General features: G+C 46.2%; 1 protein-coding gene across 3 annotated transcripts; it reads left to right on the top strand.

The window, feature by feature from the left end:
- The first annotated feature begins 1,952 nt into the window (after window positions 1-1,952).
- LOC6534600 (ankyrin repeat and BTB/POZ domain-containing protein 2) lies at window positions 1,953-22,932 on the top strand. 3 transcript variants are annotated; one of them, XM_039374030.2, is made up of 8 exons: window positions 1,953-2,566; window positions 8,434-8,648; window positions 17,153-18,727; window positions 19,045-19,648; window positions 20,292-21,060; window positions 21,504-21,867; window positions 22,037-22,364; window positions 22,427-22,932. In XM_039374030.2, exons 2-8 carry the CDS (start codon window positions 8,530-8,532, stop codon window positions 22,667-22,669), a joined length of 4,002 nt encoding a protein of 1,333 aa, XP_039229964.1. In that variant the 5' UTR covers window positions 1,953-2,566; window positions 8,434-8,529; the 3' UTR covers window positions 22,670-22,932. The 3 variants fall into 3 exon arrangements, with proteins under 3 accessions (XP_039229964.1, XP_015050735.2, XP_039229963.1); XM_015195249.3 differs by lacking the exons at window positions 1,953-2,566; window positions 8,434-8,648 and adding an exon at window positions 12,289-12,392; XM_039374029.2 differs by lacking the exons at window positions 1,953-2,566; window positions 8,434-8,648 and adding an exon at window positions 14,158-15,473.
- Window positions 22,933-23,068: the final 136 nt, after the last annotated feature.

The following is a 23,068-nucleotide window of genomic DNA, read 5'->3' as shown; positions in this document are numbered from 1 at the left end:
CCAGGGGACTGCACTAATTGAGCTCGGTGGTGGACATTCGAAGCCTCATTTCGTTTCGGGTACCTGGGACTGCGGCTCAGTTGCGTTTCAAGTTGCGAGCAGAGTCTCCTGTTGATTTATTCCCCGACAACAAAGAGGCTAGCGAGGGACGCTTCGCTGTCACAACACCAGTCACCTCCCCATCCACATCCACATCCCATCCCATCGAGAGACACGTCCTTGCCTCTAACCGATTATAATCCCTCAAGTGTGGCCCACTGATCAATTCCAGATAGCATCTGAAAATGTTCTTACGCAGCCCCTGATGGCATCACGTTATCTTTCCGAATACCGTTCAAATGGGAATGGTAAGGCAAACAGTTAGTATGCCATTGTCTTCGACTGATGAGAGTCTTTTGGTAATTAAGATAGTGTTTGGAATTGAAATTAGTTAGCTGCGGATGTTGAAAGACAATGTTTGAGTTTGAGTTTTGAGAAGGTAAAATGCAGGTTACTATTAAATGATTATTAAAAGCCCCTTTATAATAACTAACACAACAACTTTAAGAAAAAAGCTTGTATCCGTATTTTATATAACATACCAATAGAGTACGTAGTAATGACTTTAGTGTTGATTTTTATTGCAAGTTGCCCATATACTCAGATCTAATAGCGCACCATTTTATCGCAGCGCTCCAGAATTTGGGCACGCCCCACTCATCGCGCCTTTCGGCAGACCAGTCCTCCCGTGCTTTTATTTTCATTCTTTCGCGATTTTTTGTTGATGTTTTCCTTGCACACTCTGTGCATTGTAGACATTCCGAAAATCGCTGGCGAAATTCTTTGGCGCATGCTTGGCAGCAAAGTTGCCAGTTGCCAGTTGCCAGTTGCAACCAGTTGGCCGCTCGTTTTTCGCCTGGTCAAGTGGCTGGGACCTCGGCTGGTGGTGCGTTGGGGCATTGGCAGGCAGGACACCCCTGGTCCCAACCTCCCTTTCCTCATTCGCATCCGACGGTCTGACGGACTGGTTTGCCATTCGGCGGCGTTCTTGTTCTGCAGATTGTCATGGGAGATGTGAGGAGGACCGACCAGAACAATGGCACACTAAACCGAACTTAGGGCCCTGTTTGGGCCATAAATTCCGAAGTAAACTGTGACGTTTGAGCGGCAGGTATCCCCACAGATACACTAACACAAGGTCGTTTCGCTGGCAGTACGAGTGATTAGTGCGGCTGAGCTTCTTGCTCGGTTCCTGGCTGGTCATTGAACCAAGCCATTAGCGACTCCTACGCTCCTTGTCCGATTGGGAAAGCACAGTAGCCAACTACGAGCAGTGCAAATTACAGGGGGAAACGATAGGCAGAATGCGGTAGGAGGCAGAAGGGAGGCGGAAAAAGAGGAAGAGGACCAAACCTGTCGGGGCCATGGAAATTCCTATGCCGAGGTTCACAGTTGCGATTCGGGGGCCAGCGTGTGCCAAGCCCACGAGCTTCGTTTCGGCCATAACAAGAGCAGGCCCTGGCCCGCAAAGGCAGTACAAAAAGTACAAGAAGTACAAAATCGCCGAGCGTAAATAACTCATAGATAATAATGGCCGGGCATTTGCAGTCCATGCGCGCAAAACAAAAGACTTAGGACACGAACTCGCTTGGCCGAAGGAGTCGCAGTCGGCAGCAGGCAGCAGGCAGTCGTCATGTAACCAGGGCCAAAAAAAACCAAAACAAGATCAACTGGTTTGAGATACTTACTCAAAGTGGCTGCAGGCACGGCTCTCCCAGAGCCACAGTATACGGAGAGAGCCGATCTCGCAGACCTGTTGAGTGCGACTCTTATTCCGATTCCGAGTACGAGTACGAGTACGAGTCCGCGTCCGAGTCCAAGACCTCGTCTATTGCGCGTGCCTTCGGTGGATTGGGTCGCTGGTCGCTCAATCGTTGCTCTGTAAAATACTTTTACCCAAAGAAGTTTCAGTTGTGTTTTTGACTTTTCGCCGTGCAGAACGATTCTCCTCCAGCGGTCGGTTGTTTTGGTTGGTTTTGCCTCAATATGGCACCCCGTCTTGCCGTCCTGCCGTCTCTCCCACTCAGATTCTCTGGTTGAGCGTAGCCGTGTAATATGCGCGAAAAGTTGTTTTCGGTATATAGTCAGAATTCGCATACATCCGGAGAGTACATTTTCCTGTTAGCCGAAAACCTGCCGAAATAAAAAGAAAAGAATTCGAGGAAAATAAAAATAACTCTAGGCGTGTGAGTAAGTGTGTGTGTGTTGTTGTGCCAGTGCTTCGCATGTATGTGAGTGGGCGAAATGCCATGCAAATGTTGATCCTGTTGCCATTGCCTCTCGCTACTCAGCAGTAGGTGAAAGTAAAGCAATTTGTTTAATTAATTGCACGCAAGCAATATCTCAAAGTGAACCCAGATAGCCGGAGTCAAGCGATTACTGTGCCAAGTTTGAGCAACCAAATTAAGCAAACCCAATCAACTAAATAATCGTCTGCAAGTTAAGTCCACTTTGCCCCAGGATCAACTATTGGATTAATCACTACGCCTGTCAAAAGGGAGCTATAATAATTGGAGTATTCAAAAAGGTGAGCTGCGATTGAATGTATTACATAAATATTTACAAATATTTACGAATATCACAAGGTTTCAATACATTTTAGCGTTTGGCAAGAATTGGGTATACAAATTAGCATGGTGTTAAAGCTTAAGTAAGGTTTACATCTTGTTGTCTCTCCGATTAGTTCTGCAAAAATGAAGTCAAGTAGCTTACCACACCTAAAAACGGAAACCTAATGAGTTCATTATTGCGCTTAACTGTTAATAAAAAATATGGAATAAATTTGCTAAAAAGAAGCTTCCTATTCATATCAGCCTGGCTCAAATCTATGCAAATGCGATCGTTTTCAGCGGTGGAGTGGAAATTATGCTAAGACCCGCTTGGGAAGATCATTTTTGGTTTGTGATTTGATTTCTGTGTCGCAACCCATTTTCCATTCCAAGTGTGGATTCCGAATCGATTTTTTTGTGGAAAGGCGGGATCTGACAAAACATTTGGCAATAAGCCGAAGTTATGTGTGTTTACGAATACTTTTAACTAGTTTTTCCTTGTTCTGGTTTAAAGTGTACAACAAACAAGCTCGTAAGTTCAAGCACACAAACATAAATAAGCACACGTATGCATATTTATGTGTTTGTAAGAGATCGAATGGGTTTATGTATATTCACCCATGGTTGAGGTGTTTTTATTGACTTTAGCTTTGGCGTTGACACCTTTGCAGCTTTGTTTACGATCTGAATGGAACTAAAACGAAAAGGAATAGGGGCGAAAATAATTAATTGCAATTAACTCATTCTAAGCAGTATTTAATTTGTTTAAAAAGCGCTTGTTTCAAAAGATAATTATTTTGATATTTCCTCTTTTTTGTTTATTTGTCCTGCCAGTATTTAGCAGAAACTAGTGGCGGTTACATTTATTGTAATTGTAAGTAAGTGACTAGTTCGCTAGTGGGCGTTCTCAAAAAAAATCTTTTCTTCTTTTTCTACATATCTCCCACTAACTCAGTTACGGGTATCTGATAATCGAGCTAAAAAAAGGCGATATATCCATGGGATTAACACAGTTTTACACAGTTGACACTTTCAAGCAGCTCTTCTTTTAATACACTTCGAATACACCCCACTAAAAGCAAAATACACTTTTTGTTGCTTGAATCAGCAACTCAACCGAAAAAGCTTAGAGACCTACGACCAGGCACAGCTGCCTCCGAGAATTGTGGAATGCCGCAGCGAAGTGGACGGCTGATACGGGGGGAATCAGGAGGCAACAAAGCCGCTCGTGCCGACACACCTGACAAGCGAGTCAAAAGCAATCGCCGGACCGCATTTTGAGCCCGGACATTATTGATACATTATGGGGCCATTTTATAGGGCCGCCATGGGATACAGGGGGAGTTAGATAGCAGTTTGTGGATGGAGAGTGCGACCCCTGGTCACAGAGTCGGAGGTGAGTGTAAGTGGTCTTTGCCCCACTTCGGGTTGTCACTGTCACTTGGCCACTGGTGAAGGGAATGAGCGGGTGGAGGCAGGGGTGGATGCAGGGCGTGTCCCATTGTCTTCCGTTAAGCCAATTGTCCATTAAGCCCAGAGCCCCAACTCGCCGGTTGCATAAGCCCGGCAGAGAGTATTTTATTTCACTGTCAGTTGTCACGGTGATGAAAAATTGTCTTAATGTTTTCCTTCGCTTATTGGTATTTGGCCCCTTGCTGACATCACGTGACAGCGAAAACAGCGACTTCGCCGATCGCTGGTTCGGTGGCATTTTTGGCTTCGAACAAATAATTTAAATGTCAATGGGCGACTCCAGCCGAATAACCAGCTCACTGGCCGATCCAGTTCCCAATTCACGAGAAGTCGAGACCCCAGACCCAAAACCCAAAACCCAAGATCGGAGCCAACCAATCCAATATCAACCAGGTGACCCAATTCCGGGCAGACACTGCAGCAGCCACGCCAGAAAATCACTTTCTCTCCGGCCCATCAAGTTCTGGGCACCAGCGGGGCCCAACTTCGACCTCGTCTCGATCGCAATTAAGAGAAAATTTAATTTTGAATTTATTAAGGCAAATAAGCCGGGGATGGTAGCTCGAAATGCCGAGTGACGTGCGTGTCTCTTTTGACACAAATCAAAATTCTTCCACATGCAATGAATTCAGAACGAAGAGGAGATAATTACGGCACTCGACAGTTCTTCAGAGGCCCAACGAGATCGCCGTATTGGCCTTGGGTACTTGCCAAAAGAAATTCGAAATCAAATTAAGATCAACAGGTTCTGCATCCCGCCCCGGGCGGCGAATTCATCTCGATTGAGTCAGATAGTTAAAGAAGAATTTAAATGGGTTTTCCATAGTGCACATGGATTAAATATTTGATATTCTAAGAGCCAAAATAATACACTATAGCTAGATTCAAATGAGAACAAGTGATCAATTCAAGTTTTATTTATTTAAAACTTATGACTCTTTTACTTCTAAGGGAGTAACTAAGCCCATGCCACGTGCCATCGAATGAAATCGATATTTTTTTATTCCCTACACTTTTATAAATGGGAGACTTGTATAAATGGAAATTTACATACTTAGTATTGGATTTTCCAGTTCACACATTCCCAGCAAGATTGAACTCAGTGGGCATCGGGCCACTTGAAATTTGTTCGCTGTTTACCTTTTACTCGATGGATGGAAACAGAAGAAACTCCAAATGGCAGGCCAAGTATCGGTTACAAAACGATTCAATTTTTTGCTGCCTCACGGGGCTTACTCACCATAGAACGAAATAGTTGGAGGATCGGTGATCGGCTATCATTGAGCGTCTAAGAGTTTGTTTGTTTTGGGCCATTTTAATAGGCGCTAGTGCCCCTGGCCAAAAAGATGCCCTCAAATGCGGAGAGAGCACCGAATGGAGACAATCAGAAATCGGAAATCAGATACCTTTTATTTGCCACATAGGCCAGCCAGGAATACCAACGAAATACCAGCGATAAATTCAGCGATGAAATTGTTTAGATAACAAACGCAGCCGCTTGTAAGCTTCCCGTGGAATTCTGGTTTCCTCACATTTGTTTTCATTCCTATATTTTCTTGGTTGGCAACTTGCCACCGCGACCATCCATAAATGGCTAATGACAATGGATTAGCATAAGCTGTGCAATTAATCTTTGTAACAAGTGGAAACCGAAGCAAACCAAGTCGAGCTGGAGCCACCAAAACCAGACAGAAACAACTAATACTTCGGGGCATGAAACTATTGGAAATTTCAGCGAAGATCTTTTGTATGATTAATGAATGGAGCGAACCGAGGCGATGAGCACGACAATCTAGTAGGATTCCTAAGCCAAGAGGTATATGTCCCGCTTTATTATGCAAATTTCCATTAAGGGCGTAGAAGGCCGCATCTATTAGTGTCGGATCTGTGGTCAAAATGAGAATATGAAAATACGCCACCTGACCATCGAACCCAGAATGGGAATTAGAATCGTACTTCTCACCGGGATTTGGATTCCAAGATGCAGTCATCGTTGCATATTAATGTGCCAGGGTAAACTTCAAGCAGTTAGTCGTATGGTCGGCATATTAATTATGAAATTTCATGTATGTGCGTGTGGATATTTTTGTATCTTTCGAATCGGCCTTTCACTTTGGAATGCGGTAGCTGGCAAAGAAGGGGGAAAATCACTCATGGGACACAAGATATGCCAAAAAGGTAAATATTCGAGTAGCGACGAAAGTGGTGGAAAAAGAACGTTCTCTATTAAAAGGTTTGAAGTGATTTCAAAATGTTCATTTTTGAGTTAATCAACTCTTAGAGGTATTAACGGAATAATATTGATCTGTTCATAACGTTAACTTTCTTCCGCATACCTTTCATAAGATTGTGTCCAAGTACACCAATGATTCAAAGTAATCATACGCTGATGGTGGAAACTCATATTGAGATCGTTTTGGTCCTCCCTCCTGATTCCTGGAACTCGAACAAAACTCACTTATACATCGGAAATGCTAGATGCAAAGCAGTGAGAAGCAAAACTTGATCGGATACCTTGACAGTTCGCTGGAGCGCCATAAACTCGGCTATGTGATATCAATTTGCACCAACTTCTCGGAGATCACAGCGCTTTCTCGCCGGAGACGGAATCGTGGCCATAAATCTACCAGCCAACAGGCCGATGGGCCGGGAACACAAGAATGAAGTCGACTAATGCCATTTAAAATGCGGCAGCTTAGCTGCCATTTATGTGGTATCAAGCGGTGCTCCTTTCCTTTCCGATGCTCGATTATTGGGTGTCAAGCCCGGCTGGAATAATTAATGCGCCGCCTGGAACGAAGACATAAAGACATAAAGTAAAACTAACAAAGCCCAAACGAAAACAGTTAAAAAGAAATCTCAGATCGAGATGACCCCATTCGGCTGTATTCTGATAAGAGGTCACGTAGCAAATGAGCTTGTAAGCCCTAGGATTGGACCTATTTTGGCCCATTCGAATAGCAACCCGCAGAGAGCGGAAAAAATCTTTAAGCTGCGCAAAAATGATTAAAATGGCTTGCCCAACAAAACAAGGTCAAATCGATCGGTTGGAGTGCCTAAGCTCGAGCTCAACCTCATTTATCACGTTCGTTTATATGGGGGAGGTTTATATAATATGTGGGATGCTTGGCGTGATTCACTCGAGTGCTCTTTCAGTGCCAACAACTCGTTTTCACTTAGAGGCAGTTGAATTTAATGGGTTGTCTTATGCAGTCCATTAGTTTTTGTGGCAGGAAAGAACTAAAACTTTTTCTCCTAGAAATCATCGACTGTTTCCCTTGGCAAATAAAGTACGCCAATAAAGACATCTAGTTTGTTACCGGGCCCATATATGAATCATAGCTCCAAATTACTTGTAACCTGCTGGGATGCCCATATTATTATATAGCATCCTCACCTACCAGCATCATCAACGGCATCGCAGTCTCCCATTTCCCTTGCCATTACGATGCTTGGACACTTCCGATAAGATCGCTTTCAGCGTTCAATAGAAAAGCTAAATAACACAGAGACCAAGTTCAAGGGAACCTCTGCTCTTTACCGGGAAATGGACGATAAGAAAACCAGCTGCTGCAGAGGGAAAATGTTTTCCTTTTTTCCTGCCAGGCTGAAATGTCTGACATTACGCAGGCAAAAAGCATTTCCAGCGAAATGAAATCGAACGGCATTGATTGCATGCCAATGTGGCTCCAAAGTTCTTGATCGACACCTGCGCCAGACGACGACGACGATCCATCAGACGGGCTCCAGTCCGACGACGACGACTGAAATTCGCAGCCAGATCCAGATCCAGATTCAGATCCAGACCCAGGCCGAACCAGACCGGTGACCATTTATAGAGCAACTGGCCACTAGCAAGACGATCAACAGACTCTCAATCTGCCATGCCAATGACGCAAAACACGCAATGGCCCGAGACTACTTCTCCTAGCTTTCTCTGCTCCGCTGAGGGGCAGCTCCGCGTTAATTATTATGGGCAGAGGAAGTGGCGACGACGTCGACGGCGACTAATTGCACCGGGGCTCTTCCATTCGGAGGGATGCCCCTGCTTTGCAACTAGCCACCATGGCATACTATGGAAAGGAAGATATACAGCTGAAAATCGAACATATCTGTAAAGAAATATCTATCCATTTTTCTTATTCAAATACGTACTTAACTTTAATATTTGCTCCTCGGGAACGGAAGAAAACGAATATATTTAACGATATTGATAGTTTACATTTTTAGTTCTTTAGCTATTTTTTTTGCACGAGAAAACCATTTTTAACAGATCAAGCGGAACTTTACTTCTAGGTTTTCTCATATCCTTTGTAATAGTATAATAGTATTCCCTCACATTATTTAATGGAATCGTTTGTTTGCTTTACAGTTTGCAGAGCCGGAAAATGCAGCATCTGGAACTGTGAGCTTCGACTGGCTGGAAAGACGAAGAAGAGGTAGCCAAACGCTCGGACTCGCAGACAGCATGCCCACTCGCCACAATTGGGACTCCGAGCGTGTGGGCGTGGCACATCTGGCCGGGGCTCTCAGCCCACTTTGCATAACCGATGCCAACCATGAGATACTGCGGCCGAAGCCGCGAAGGTGAGTTCGGTGCCTAAGTCTTTCTATTTTTCAAAGCCATAACGTACACAGCTAATGCATGCATCGAACATATGACTTGTCCGGCAATGATTTACTCCTTTGATATGGAATATTCGTTATTCTAAATCATTCAGCTGCACACTGAGCCCTAGGGGATTGTGCTAAATAATTACTTGGGTTTTCCGTACCTATCCTTTTAATTTGCTTAGTGTATTACGAGTATAACGCATGTGTCTGTGATGAGGAATTAAATTTAAAGGCTAATTTGAAAAATTCTTTATTTAATTGGATAATTATAATAAGGTTAAAATCATCTGAAACAAATAAAATTAATTTATTGTGTGGTTAATTTGTAAACTAAGCTAGAGGATGGGTATCAGCCATAGCTGCAGTGGCTTTCGGCTGGCATAAATAAAATACCAAAAAATTATTAAACAAATATGAAACAACTTATTAAAGAAACATTTAGAATATTTTACCCTAATATACATATATTATGACCTTCCATTTTTAATAATGGTTGATTTTGTGTTTTATTATTTATATTCACGTCATAAAAATGTTCTTTTAGTAACAAACTTTTATTCTACACATTTAGGGTAAGAAATATTACGGCTTTATTATAGATCTGTAAAATACCAACTGGTCCAGAAAAGATCGTGCTTAAGCGCCACCTAGATTTGGCAAACGGAACCTGAGAAGATACATTTATTTAACAGCGTGCGCCACCTGGCCGTAGGTTACACAAGCAGAGCTGGTGTACCGGCTTTCCAATAGGTGGCATTATTTCAAACTCTAGACTTCAACATTTTAAACAGTTCAAATTCGTACCTAATTTAAATTTAGACAATAACATAAACTTCGTACCCACTTTTAAGAGGGCAAAATATGACATTAGGGCAATATTTAGGTCAACTGATCGAGAAACTGATTTGGAATTGCTTAAGAAAGTAAATGAAAAATTTGTGAGCAGATAAATGTATTCTATTACCAATTCTACATAAGTAGATACGATTATTCTATTCGTTATTTAACTCCTTTTATGATTATTACTCGAGTGTATAACAATTATCAGATGTCTGTGACAAGAAGGATTTTTCTGTTCCGCTGGAGAACCTAAAATATTTGCCCCTCTGGTTACGTATTGTGTTTCAAGCGCCATTCCAGTCTCTAGAAGCTAAGAAGCTCCAACAGCTTCAGACAGACCCACAAAGGCAGGCTATTTTTGGAGTTGGTCACTTGCATGCATAATTGTGCACGACAGCGTGAAGTGAGGCGGGGAAAGAGTGTAGGTTGAACGGACAATAAACTTTTATTCTCGGCCGAGAGACCAACTTCTTTTCGGAAGTGGAACATGAGCAGCTGCGAGGAAAAGAAGTTGGACGAGGCGTGTGTGGCTGGGGCAGAATAGCGGATGCTAGACGATTTTCGGAAATAATAATGGATTGCTTGTGTGTTTGCTACGATCTTCTTGGCGTCTTGGTCGCTGGGCCAAACGGGAACGATCCGTCTGCGATTCGTTTTCGCATTGTGAAGCCGGTCAAGGTTAATTTGGAAAATATTAGAGCCAGATCTCTGCCGTTCTCCGACAGCAGAAGATTGCCCCGGATGTGTGCCACAAAAAGTAGATGGGCCTGCTTTACGACCCCATCTACTCAGGTAGAGATGAATAATTATTAAATGCGGGCCTGGCCCAGAGACTCGACTATACACGACTAATTCAATTAAAACAAGACTAGAGCTGAGCTTGAGATACATTTAGAGCTACGGACAAATACAGATACAAATACAGATAGAAACAGACGAGGCTGCGGCTGAAGGTTTTAGCTCTTTCCTCGCAAAGTTCAAGCTCGATTGAGAAATCGGATGGCGGAGTCAGACAATTGCCGATCGAAATCTGGCCGCCCTCCAGGAAACTGAAATATGACTGGCATTTACGAAACTTTATTGTGGCGCGCTTCTCTCTTTCAGACAATTAAAAGTCCGAAATGCGAGTAACAACAAACAAATGACAGTCGGTGTATTTCACACAACAAACGAAAGTGAAAATCACAAAATGTGAATAATTAGCAGGGCCCAACAATACGGCGAATAAAATAATAATAGCTAACGAACTGAAATAGGAAAAATGTACGAAAAATTCGCTACAATTGCTGCAGCGAAGCAGCAGCAACAATTTGTAGCCAACAAAGTCAATGACAATGGCCACGCGGAGGGCAGACCCATCTGCGAGGGCAACAAACTTGATACACTTACTGGAACTCCCACCTTCCCCGATCTCCGAGTCGTAGTACCTCTGGCCCTATCGTCGTGGCATCTTCAATTCGGAGGTAATTTGAACGCAGCATTAAAGCTGGCACAAGAAATAATGCGACGACGTGGGGCAAGTGAAAATGTTGTTACCTTTTTACCTTTCCGCGACTTTCTTTACGGCCACAGGTACAGATACAGATAGAGATACGGCTATCTGTGAGATACTCCGCGGCGTTTGTCAAAAAATACCTACTTGGCTAACTAAGTAATCGCCATCAAAACACTCGACTCGCCGCAGCCCAAAGCCGCAAATACCAAGAGATCAGAGGAAATTTGGGCTGCGAAAGTGTGGGAGATATTTGGGGGCGTCAGCTGTTTTCGGAATTAGAGCAGCCTGTTGATAGATCTGGATGGACAGGCAGGCGGCCAATTAAGTCGGGGAAGCTGCCGTCGAGGAAGACTCTGTCTTCAAACGGAAGCAAAGTCAGTCGGTACATCTCCATCTCCATCTCCATCTTCATCTTCATCTGCAGCCTCATCATCATCTGCCACTTCGCAGCTTCTTCAATTGGCTTTTGAATTGGGGATGTGGTTGAATGCGGAAATCCCCACAGTAGTCGTAGCATATTTAACTCTAATCAGGTAGATGCGATGATATGATAGGGCCGAAAGCACTCGGAGAAGGTAGCAATTTGTCAGATGTTGGGGTTTCATAACAGTTACAGCCAATTGCCGTGTCACTGATGGTGTCGGGATACCATGGCGCGTCTTGAGTATATCATTTGGAAGGCACACAGGTGCGGAGTGTAAACTAACCGGGATTGATTGGGCTGTGGGGTATAATTCCCAGCCAATATGGCATTATTATCCTTGACTCAATAGCTGCAATACTGTCCAAGTGGTAACTCGGTTAGTTCTCTAACTGACAGCTTACGGCGACAGACTCAACGTGTATTCAATAGTTTCTTAGCTCTCCAATAACTTTTCTATAAATCCCAATTTCGTAATTCCCACTTTTCCCAGACCGATCGAATACATGACTCAGCCCAAAAGAAGTTTGGCTTGAGCAATCCATGTCTATTACATTTTGATAAATCTTCCAAGGGAAAATGGAAAACGGGGAACACAAGTGAAACTGAAATCCTCTAACAGCAAGTATCTGGCTTGAGTGTTTGGACTTGCCTTGAGACTTTAATATATTAGGCTAACCTTGCTTCTCCTTTTTTCCGTCGCACAACTCGCAGATATTTTTGCGAGGTAAAGATTAATGATCTCGCTGGAAGACCTGGTTCTAATGATCTGCAATCTAAGCCGAAAACAGAAAACAGAATACAGAAAACCAAAAACCATTTCCTGTCTAATACTGTCAGGCATGAAAAACGAAAGTACCTCAAACCTCATTAGTCGGGTGACACAGATATATGCTGGATATATATACATCGCCGATACCAAAGGGTGGGGCTGGGCCATATTCCTCCTCTCTACTTTCTGGTGAGTTGCATTTGCCGCCATTGTCCAGTTTTTCCAGCCGTTTTCGGTCTTTTTCTCCTTCGCGGCCAAGTTGTTTTATAAACACGCGAATATTACATTAAACCTTTTGGTGTAGTTTTTGGTTTTTGTGTTTCTGTGCCGTTTTTTTATTTTGGGGGTCTTTTTAGTGCGGCGTATGAAGCTCCGCCTAATGGGCGTAAGCATATTTATGGCCTGTCATTACTTTTCCGTAAATTAAACTTTTTAATGCGAAAATTGCTCAGAGTGTAATTTTTTTAATAATCCACCTGGCTTAGAAACCCAAACCCAAACAGCCGGCGGCCACTGAAGAAAGTTATTGTGCAATCGGACCGTAGAAAGATTCATAGAGCATTTGTTTCGGTTTTCCGTATTACGTGGGCGTTCAATGCCCGATTTTCATTCGGGGATTTCGGTATTTGGATCATACGACCGAGGCTTTCTAATTGCAATTGCCATGCGCGTATGTCAGTGGCTGTGAATGGGATTATATTTGGGTCTGTGGCTTCGGACCGCTCCCATTTACCACCATTCAATTCTTCATCCACAAAAGAGAAGCTTCTACCGCCGCGGCGGCCGAAATCATGGTTTCGTATCGGAAAAACAAAAGGCTAACCCCAAGAAACCGTTAAGTCAGCGTGCCTGGGCTTGTATAAATCATTAGGAGCAGGTTACGCTCGGCAATTTATTTGCTCCACACATGAGATGTATCTTGTAGATGTATCTCGAAGCCTACGCACGTCTGCCCATGCTCGGATCTCAAACCTCAGAGGTCTCAGCTCAGAACCTGGCTGATTTTTCTATCTTGGAAGCGGGCAATCCCGTGCTGGAAGGAAGCTGGCAAAACGATCTGATAAGTGCTGGATTGTATAACCTTCGTGTGCTGGGTGGTGCTGTGAGCTGTGTGCTGTGTGCTGTGGAGCTGAGGTGCTATGCTCCCTTGGCCCCGCCAAACAGTTATACATAATTAAATTCAGAGCAGGGCTCGCCACCAGAGTTGGTAGCCACTTGAGCCAGTCACTTCGCTAGAGATGGTAGAGGGTTTCCGCGGGTTTTTGAGGGTTTCGGTGATCACAGAAATGGCTGAAACTCTTTTAACTGCAGGAGTAACAACAGTGATTAAAAGCTATGTATATAATGGGTTGATATTCAATACTTAAGTTCTGTTAATCTTAGCTTGACAAGTAAAATGATATCAATAATAACTCATATAAGCTGTATCTTCAACTTCAGTTTCTGCGTTTGTCAATTTTCCATTCTCCTGTTGAAAATTTCACCGCTGAGCATCTCTGCCGCCGATCGCAGTGATTTTGATTTTTTGAAAAAGGCAAGCGGGAAAAATGAAAAAGAAAACTCACTGACGCTGCTCCAGTACATCTAGTACATCGCTCGGCGTCCAAAGTGAGCCCCCAAAGCTGGCTGATGTAGCTGGTGCTGAGGTTGTTTCTGCGCCGCTGGCGGCTGTGGATGTCAAATGTTGGTGCAGACCCATTGTTTTGGTCACACAGCTGAGAAGCAAATGGAAAAATTACCCAAGCCGATAGAGCCGAAGACCCGAAGACCCTCCATGCAAGGTGGCCTCATCCCCGGAACCCTGCATCCCCGATCCCCCCGGGGGCCCAAGCCACGCTGTGAAAATGAGGAAAAACAGATACCGCCGCCGCCGACAATGACTAAGCAGCGCAGTCGACTTCTGCGCCGGCGCAGCTGGCTGCGAGCTGGGGCTCAGACCGAATCCGAGCTTCCAATTCAGTCGAGCTTCAGTACCAGACGGGAGCGAACGGTTTTTGATAGTCGGCGGGTCCGGATTTCGGGCACACAGCTTTGGATGCGAAGTTTCGGCCGCGGATGGATGAACACCAAAAAGCTAGGACAGTTTATAATTTGCATAATTACCATTGTTACCAGTGCGACAGTGAAATGGAAAACATGATTCTGGCAGAAGAAGAAGCTAACTGTGCTCAAAGAAGTTTTTTAAAATATTAAAAACCATTGAAATGTAGAGAATAACATAGTTTTGTGCTGAAGAAAAAGCAGATGTGCTTAAGAAACCCCGATTGTGACGCATAAGTGAACAAGATAAATGTTTCTGCTACCGAAAACCATCTCAAGATATTTCGAGAATTATTAATATTTCCGTTAAAAGAAATTTGTAAATATAACATGCAAATAATATAATATAATCCCTTAAAATAATGCAATAAGTTAGCCCAAAAGGGGTAATTCTCTGTGAAAGTATCTGAAATGAAACCAAAGCGAAACTAAAAGCAGCATGTATTGCACCAAAGATTGCACCTGCAGCCTGTGCCGCGAGTTACGAGGATACAAGCCCAGTGGCAAGAAGGTGGCTCCTTCACCGCCCACATTGTTCAGCAGGATGCTGAACGACAACTTCATCCTGCGACGCCGCGGCATCTCCCTTAAGAACTTCCAGCCACAATCGCTGAGGAACAGCGAAATGCTGGCCCAGCAGATGCCGGTGCCACGCCCCCCGCAGACGCCCTCGCCCACGCCCATCGAGGAGCTGCCGGACTGGGCGACGGAGGATTCGCCGCGGACGAAGAAGCCCAACCACAAAGTGGTCATCTACTTCGGCGACTCCATCCACCGCGGTGGCCAGCAATCGCCGCTGCCCTCGCCCAAGGAACTCCACTCGCAGCTGCTGCAAGAGATGTCCCAGAAACTGAAGACCGGCGTGGCGGAGGAGGCCCAACCGGCAGTGGAAAAGGGGAAGAAGGTGCAGCAGGTGCAGCAGGTGGAGGGGAAACCGGAGACTGGCCCGCCAGCGAATGACGAACTGCCGCCCTACATTGAGAGCGTGCAGAACGGCGTAATTAATATCAGAATTGAAGGCAATTACCGGCGAGCCAGTGCGCTGGTGGAAACGGTGGCAAAGCCCACTCTGGCCGTGGTGGGTCCAACGAAATCCGAGTCCGATGCAGCCGTCGGTGATAATAACGATGGTAATGAGGATGATGATTGCGACGACCCTGGCCAAGATGAGGCGGAGACAGACTCGTGCGACTGGAGCTACGTCCAGGAGTGGCGGAGGGCGGCGAAACGGTACTGGGAACTCTTCAGATCTTAAGCTATTATTAATTATTTTCTGCTCCCCAATTCCATTTTACATTTCTATTCACGTTGCACTGCTGCAATTCTTTTGTGAAAGTCGGGGAAAAGGGATTTCGTCTGGGCGTAGAATTGGGTGGCCTTTTGATTGGCAAAAAGGAAAGTAACGTCGTTTGGGCGTCCGAGTCTCGACCTACAGAGGGACTTGGGCAGATCGACTCGGATAGTGATCCTGGTCTAAAAAATATATATACTTTTCGCCATCGAGAACCCTTTCTTCTTTTACCTGTAACATACCTATGATCGAGTCTAATATATCCTCTTACTCTGAGTAAAACACTCAGTTAACCAAGACTGCAAAACCCAGTCAAAGAATGATTATCGGAAACAAACGAACTTCAAATGTTCATTTTAATGAACTCCATTAGAACGGATGTTGTATTTATATCTGATAATATTTAGATACAGATCGTGAGGTTGGTTGTACAAGCTCCATAGATGAGTTTTAGGAAATTGATCGGTTCTGTGGGAAATTAAACTTCGAGCTGCAATGCAAAAAATGACATAATAGCTCTTAAATAATTTTTAGCTTTTTGGTTTAAATATAAAACAAAATCGATGAACAAACAAGGCAAATATTTTGCAAACAGAAATCCAAAGGTCACTGCTCGGTGAATAAAGACCACTAAATATTCAAGTTCAGAATAAGATCATTATAACAGTACTCAGAAGAAATTCGAAGCACCACTCATAAATCGCATTTAGCACAGAACATTGTTTAGATCTTAAAAATCTGTATTAAAGACATATTGTCAAAAAGACAATAAAGATCCCAGCATTTGAAATTTAGGTCAATCAGAGCTCAAGTTACAGCATAGACTGTCAAAGGGATGGGCAAAATTTGAATGATAACGAGCCCAAAAAGAATGAAAAATCAAAAGACTTTTTCGCATGCAAATGAAAAATCGTAACTGGCTTTTAATATCGCTTTGTATTTGAAGTTGGCAACCCAGTTAGAAGATGATGGTCGTAAACGCAAAAAGAAATGTGAGAACGAATCGTGGAGACGAAGATCAACCCACTTCAAGACTCCGGTCATGCGATGTTAACATTTTGTCTGCTTCTTTAAAATATTACTTAATTCGTAGAGAACGGATTCACCTGCTTGCAATATATTGATCAATTCGTGGATCCTAAACATTTTTAAGTTCTTCAATCGACAAAGTGCTATAAAAAGTATATAACTACGTTCCACATTTCCTACTGGGACTACTGCACTAATCAGGTGTGAAGTTGGGCTCGTGGCTAACTAGAAGATGGTCAAGACTGTGTTGACAAAGATTAGCAGAGATTTCTCGCTGCCCGTTAGTAAAATCCATTGTTTAATTTGGCTGGCATTCTTTCTGCTTTAAAGAGTTGAGGATTTTAATGAGTTGCAATATTTATGGGGCTGAAAATGGGTCAGCTTTAATTTAGAAGCTTAGCCATGGTTTTACTTTTGATTTTGTGGATACAAATTTGCTGTTTTCCATGAGTATTAAAACCATTTTTGATTTCTTATGACTTCATTATTTTTCACTTTACTTAAGCAGAAATAATTATTCACAATGATCTTAATGTGAATCCTTTAGAATCAATCACACACTAACCTTATTTTACTTAACTCCTTCCAGACCCACTGGCAACTTGCCACCCAACTTTGGCCAGCACCAGCCTCCCAGCCAAGTGACAGGCCTGCCCCCAGTGCCCCCGCCACAGATGCAGTCGCCCCACCAGGTGCAGAGCCAGCTACCCCCCTCGCAGAACCCGCTGTCGTCTCAGAAAGGATTGTCGTTGGCCATGGCCACTCCGGCTCCCAGAGTGTTCAAGGAGCTGGCCCAGCAGCCGAGCAAGGGGCTGCCCCTCAAGATGGTGGCCTCATCCTCGTCCTGCAGTGGCGGACAGGCGAACTCGTCCTGCAAGATGCCGTCACCACTGGCCGCCTCAAAGGCGCTGATTCCACAGAGGGCAGTGGCTGGACCGGCGCGACTCACGGTCCAGAGTACGCCCGTTAAGTCGCAGCCACCGCAACTGAGTGGGAGTCTGAGCCAGAGCCAGAGCCAAAGCCAGGGCCAGAGCCAGGTCTCGCCTAGCAGACATACTTTGGGCATACCCACCACAGCCGGAAATCCCACGCCGCCCAGGATTCATCAGCATGACCAGTTCCGTGCGCTGCAGCGGGTGCAGGAGTGCCACAGTTCTTCGGACGAGAACCGCAGCTCCGGACACGCCAGCATGTCGGATACCGGTGGCCACAGCTCCTCGCCCGCGGGGGGCATGACCTTGGGTCCGTTGCCCGAGGATCGCCTGGCGGCGGGAGTCACCAACAGGAGCACCCGATCGCGTCGGCAGCGTGGAATCATGCCAGGCGGAAAAGCTCCGTGGAGCGGCACCGGACTGGAGGACATCAAGCTGGCCATGCTCACACTGCGCTCCCAAACCAGCAGCAGCACCTACAGCAGCCTGAGCGCCGGATCGGAGAGCTCTGAGCCCGCTCGTCGCCTGGGCAGATACTCTTCGCTGGAGACGGTGGTGACCAGCACCAGTGCTGACGAGTTCGTGTGGGTGGACTCGCACAACCGGCTAGTGGAGCTGCAGCATCCGCCGTGGAGCCAGCAGTGCATCCTGAAGGTCCTGAGGAACGGACGATGCCAACAGCAGGCTGAGCACCTGGCCGTAGAGGCGGTTTCCCGCCTCGGCTATCTGCTGCAGCGGGCGCTGGTGAGGATCGCCCGCGAGATCCAACGATTCTCGGCCGGAGTGGGTCTCTGCTCCAAGCAGGAGGTGGTCGGAGCCCTGCGGGTGGTGCTCAGCTCCTCGCTGGCGGACTCCTGCACGAAGGCGTGCCTCAGGTCCGCCGCCATGTTTGCGGTTCCCGGAGAGAGCGCCCTGAAGCAGAGCAAGTCCGCACGGGCGGGCCTCCAATTGTCCGTGGGGCGCTTCTATCGCTGGATGACGGACGCCAGGCTGGGCAAATTCATCCACGAGTACGCCGCCGTGTATCTGTGCGCCGGTATCGAGAATCTGCTGGAGGAGATTGCCCTCCAGTGCAACGGGAGCACGGCGGCCGCTTTGGATCAAAGTATTGCCAGTTCCGGGGATGTGTGGGGACTGCTTCAGCCTTTCGCCCATCTAAACGCGGGAAGAGTGGCCAGTGGCGCCTTGGCTCTGCCCAGATGGGCCAACTCCTTGGATCAAGTTATTGCCAGGTATTTACTTCCAACCTTTCTGGCAACGGCTTTTATTATACCAGTTACTTGTAGAGTAAAAGGGTATATTAGACTTGTTGAAAAGTATGTAACCGTATGTATGGAACCGTTTGCGACCGCGATAAGTATATATTCTTGTCAGGATCACTAACCGAACCAATCTAGCCATGTCCCTCCGTCTGTCCGTCCAACTGCGTCCGTATGAACGATGTAATATCAGGAGCTATAGAGGATACAAAATTGTGGCGGAGTGATGGGAGCAAATGAAATGTCTTATCTAATTATTATTCATAATTTTCTTTTTTCATGTGTAACAGCTCCGGTGACTTTCGAGGTCATCTAGCCACCTGTGTGGGCAGCATAAGGGAGCTGAAGGAGAAGGCCCTTCGCACCCAGCAGGAGTTCCAGTTGGCCGCCGCCCTGTCCGGATCCGCTCTGGCGGCCCTCTTCTACTTCATGCGCTGCTCGCAGCTGGAGCACACGGAACTTCTCGCCGCCTCGGGCTGCCATTCTGGGCAGGCTCAAGCTGCTCCAGGCGGAGGAACCTCCTCCGCGGGCCACCACGTCCAGGAGTTGTGCTACGAGCGGGCCTACGTGGTGCTTCCTCCACTGGCCGAGTGGTTGAGGGTGGCTGCAGCCCACGCCGAGCACCGGAATGCCATGATGATTGACAAGGATGACGTGATGCAGGCCGCCAGATTGCTCCTTCCCGGAGTGGACTGTCCCATAAGGCCGGTGGCACACGACGAGGAGCTGCCCACCAAGAAGACTCACTTCAACACTGCACCCACTGTCAGCTCCACGGGCACGGGAACGGGCAGCAGCAGCTGCAGTTCCCCGGTGGTCAGTGGGATTGGCATCGGAATCGGAGAGGACACCTCTGAGCTAGGCAGGCGAGCCACCATTGGAGTGGCGTTCAAGGTAAGTGCATTCTGCAGTATATTTTTCTAACGGCGGTGAAGAGCTCATCTGTAATTCAATGTACACTCTTCTACAGTGTATTACACGATTTTTACCTTAACATGAGAAAATGCGATAGTCGAGTTCCCCAACTATCAGATACCCGTTACTTAGCTATTGGAAGAAATTTTGACAGTTTTCTAGAATTTTTATAGAATTAGGAAAAGAGAATAAAGTAAAAATAAATAAAACAAGAGAGAACGCTATAGTCGAGTTCCCCGACTATCTGATACCCGTTACTCAGTTAGTGGAAGTGCGAAGGAGAGTCTTCAACACTGACAGTTTTTGGCGGTTTGTGGGCGTTAGAGTGGGCGTGGCAAAAAGTTTTTTTTTGGCAAACCGTTAGAAATTTACAAGACTAATACGAAAATGAAAAAATATTAAAACATTTTTCAAAAGTTTGTGCGTCTGTGTCTCTGAAATTAGCATACTGAATCAAAACTTTCTAGCTTAAATAGTTCCTGAAATCGAGGAGTATGTATGTATATACGGACAGTCAGACGGACAGACGGACATGGTCAGTTCGACTCGGCTAGTGATGCTGATAAAGAATATATGTACATATGTGTTTATAACCGAACGTCTATGTGAATTCCTTCCGCAGCTACTGCTGACTGGTAGGGCGGAATTGTTGGCCCAGGCGGCACAGCTACTGCCGCCCACCACGCGGTACGACACCCAGAACAGCGCTGGGCTGACCGCTCTGATGATCGCCAGCATCCGAAATGATGAAGTGGCACTGCACGCTCTCCTGGACGCGGGATGCGATCCGAATGTAGAGGTGCCCCCTGCGGGAAGCGCCGGCTACCCGGCTATCCAGCCGGACACCCAGCACTGGACTGCTCTGAGCTTCGCCGCCAGCAGGGCCAACTACGTGGCGCTGAGGATCCTTCTGGAAAGGGGCGGTAAGGTGGAGGGCGGGGCCAGGAGCAGCGAGGAGAAGTGCACCCTGACCCCCCTGCAGTTGGCAGCCGGCACTGGCAACCTGGAGATCGTGGCATTGCTGCTGGCCCACGGTGGCAATGCCTTTCTGTCCACGCAGCAGAAGGATTCACTGTGCTTCGCAGGATCCGCGCAGAAGGGTTGCTTCTGCGCCATTTCAGTGGCTGCTGCCCACGGACACCGATCGTGCCTCCGCAAGCTGCTCACCCACCCCGTTTCTCCTGGAACGAGGGATGTACTCTCGCTGGAGGAGATGCTGGCCGAGGGCGATGTGGGCGGAGTAAGGGGAGCAAGTGGTCCCGGAGGAGCCGGAGGACCAAACAGTGCCAGTGCCAGTGGAAACATCGAGGACATTCTGCCGCTGCTCAACAAGACGCAGATCAAGCGACTCCAGGAGGCCATGTACCACAGTGCCGAGAATAATCATTTGGGTAAGTTCAGTTGGAACAATGTTTTATATAAAAATGGGTATATGTTACGCGTAAGTCGTTGCTTACAATAATTATAGATATATATTAGATATAGTAAATATTTCCAATAATACCCAATAATACACAAAAGTTCCCGTATTTACCAGAACCGAAAAGTTAGCTGGTTGCGAAACCATTTGCAATTCTAATTAAACTGCTACCATTGACCGCTAAATTAATTCAATCTGGTTTTAATGGCTCGCAAATTCATTTGATCGGTTTAGGATTGTTTAAAAATTAGACTAAATAAAATAAAATCGGGCTACGTTAAGATACGTTACAATTTTGCTTACTAGTTGTTTGCTTTTTTTGTGTTTCACGAGAAATGAATTCTTGTTTAGCAGATATGTACAAATTTTGCGTACTTGCATGCAATTAATAGCGCTCCGTTTCCTTTTCGCCAGATATAACCATTGAGCTGCGGAAACTGGGGGTTCCATGGACCCTCCATTGCTGGATGCACGCCCTGTCGGCGGCCCACGACTTGCGACTGGACGCGGTCATAGACCAGTTGCTCCAAGACTTCCTGCAAGTGTGTCCCGACGACTACAGTGCCCAGTTCGTGAGCGAGTGCCTCCCGCTGCTGTTCAACATTTTCCGGAACAAGAACGAGGGCACCACCCTCCTCCTGGCGGACATCTTTGCCACCTGTTTCGGCTGGGAGACATTGCCTCCGGTGAAGGAACAACCGCCGATGCAGCCCGTCCAGGGCTCCCGCATCGATCCCAAGTTCGTTAACAATCCGGAACTAAGCGACGTGACCTTCAGGTGGGTGTGACCTTAATTTAACACAACTTATTCTAGTACAAAGTGGGTCAGCTGCGAAACATTCATTTAATAATATTTGATTTTTAACTAATACATATACAAAGTCTTTCTGGAGGTAGGCTCTAAACAATCCAAATTCCTTACAAAACCTTTGAACTTTGAATTGCAGAGTGGAGGGCAAGATCTTCTACGGACACAAGATCGTCCTGGTCACCGCATCGCCTCGCTTCCAAAGCATGCTGAGCTCCAAACTGAGCGAGGGCAGTTCCACGCCCACGGTGCAGATCAACGACATACGCTACCACATCTTCCAGCTGGTGATGCAGTTCCTCTACTGCGGCGGCTGCAGCTCCTTGGACGTGGCCCACGGCGATGTGCTGGAGCTGATGGCGGCGGCAAGCTTCTTCCAGCTGGAGGGACTGCTGCGCTACACGGAGGCACGCTGCTCGGAAATGGTCGATGTGGACAATGTGGTGGCGATGTACATTCACGCCAAGGTGGGACTGCTAATGGCATAGATTGGTATTTGGCGGTGATCCTGAATGGTTTGCTTTTCCAGGTCTACAATGCCAATCGGCTGCTGGAGTTCTGCCAGTGCTTCCTGCTCCAGAATATGGTGGCCCTGCTCACCTACGACGACTCCGTGAAGCGTCTCCTGTTCGCCAAGAAGATCCCCAACCACGACGTGCTCGCCGGACTGCTGCAGACGCTTCAGAATCGCCTGAAGGCCCGCAAGCCCAACTCGGGTGGTGGTCTGGTCAACTCCTACCGATCGCCCCCGGTCACGCCCGTGAAAAAGTGAAGGAGCTCTGCTCCCACTTGCTTGACGGAATCGAATTCTTATTTATTGCATTGTTTTTAATTTAATCTCTGAGCTCTTATGTATTATAATAGTGCCCCTGCCCGCCCCGACGTCCTTGCCCCCTTCCTAGTTGTATTTTTGTATTTTCAAGTTGTTCAGCGCACTGTTAACCTTTACGAACCCCAGGATGGCCGAGCAGGCGGTCCTCTAGCTATTATTGGTAGTTGAAATTGTTTCTGCATTAAATGAAGGAAGTAAAATTATATCTAACAATATTTTCATTTGGATGGAGGCAGCACTCAAATGGTAAATCACCTTTAAGCGGATATGTATATTGGATGTACATATGTCGTAAATGAGATTCCGTCATCGAGATCCCGAGATCTTTGCAATTATATA

The sequence above is a fragment of the Drosophila yakuba genome, chromosome 3L (assembly GCF_016746365.2).
Source record: "Drosophila yakuba strain Tai18E2 chromosome 3L, Prin_Dyak_Tai18E2_2.1, whole genome shotgun sequence".
NCBI classification, from domain to species: domain Eukaryota; kingdom Metazoa; phylum Arthropoda; class Insecta; order Diptera; family Drosophilidae; genus Drosophila; species Drosophila yakuba.
This window is presented reverse-complemented; position numbering and strand designations above follow the sequence as displayed.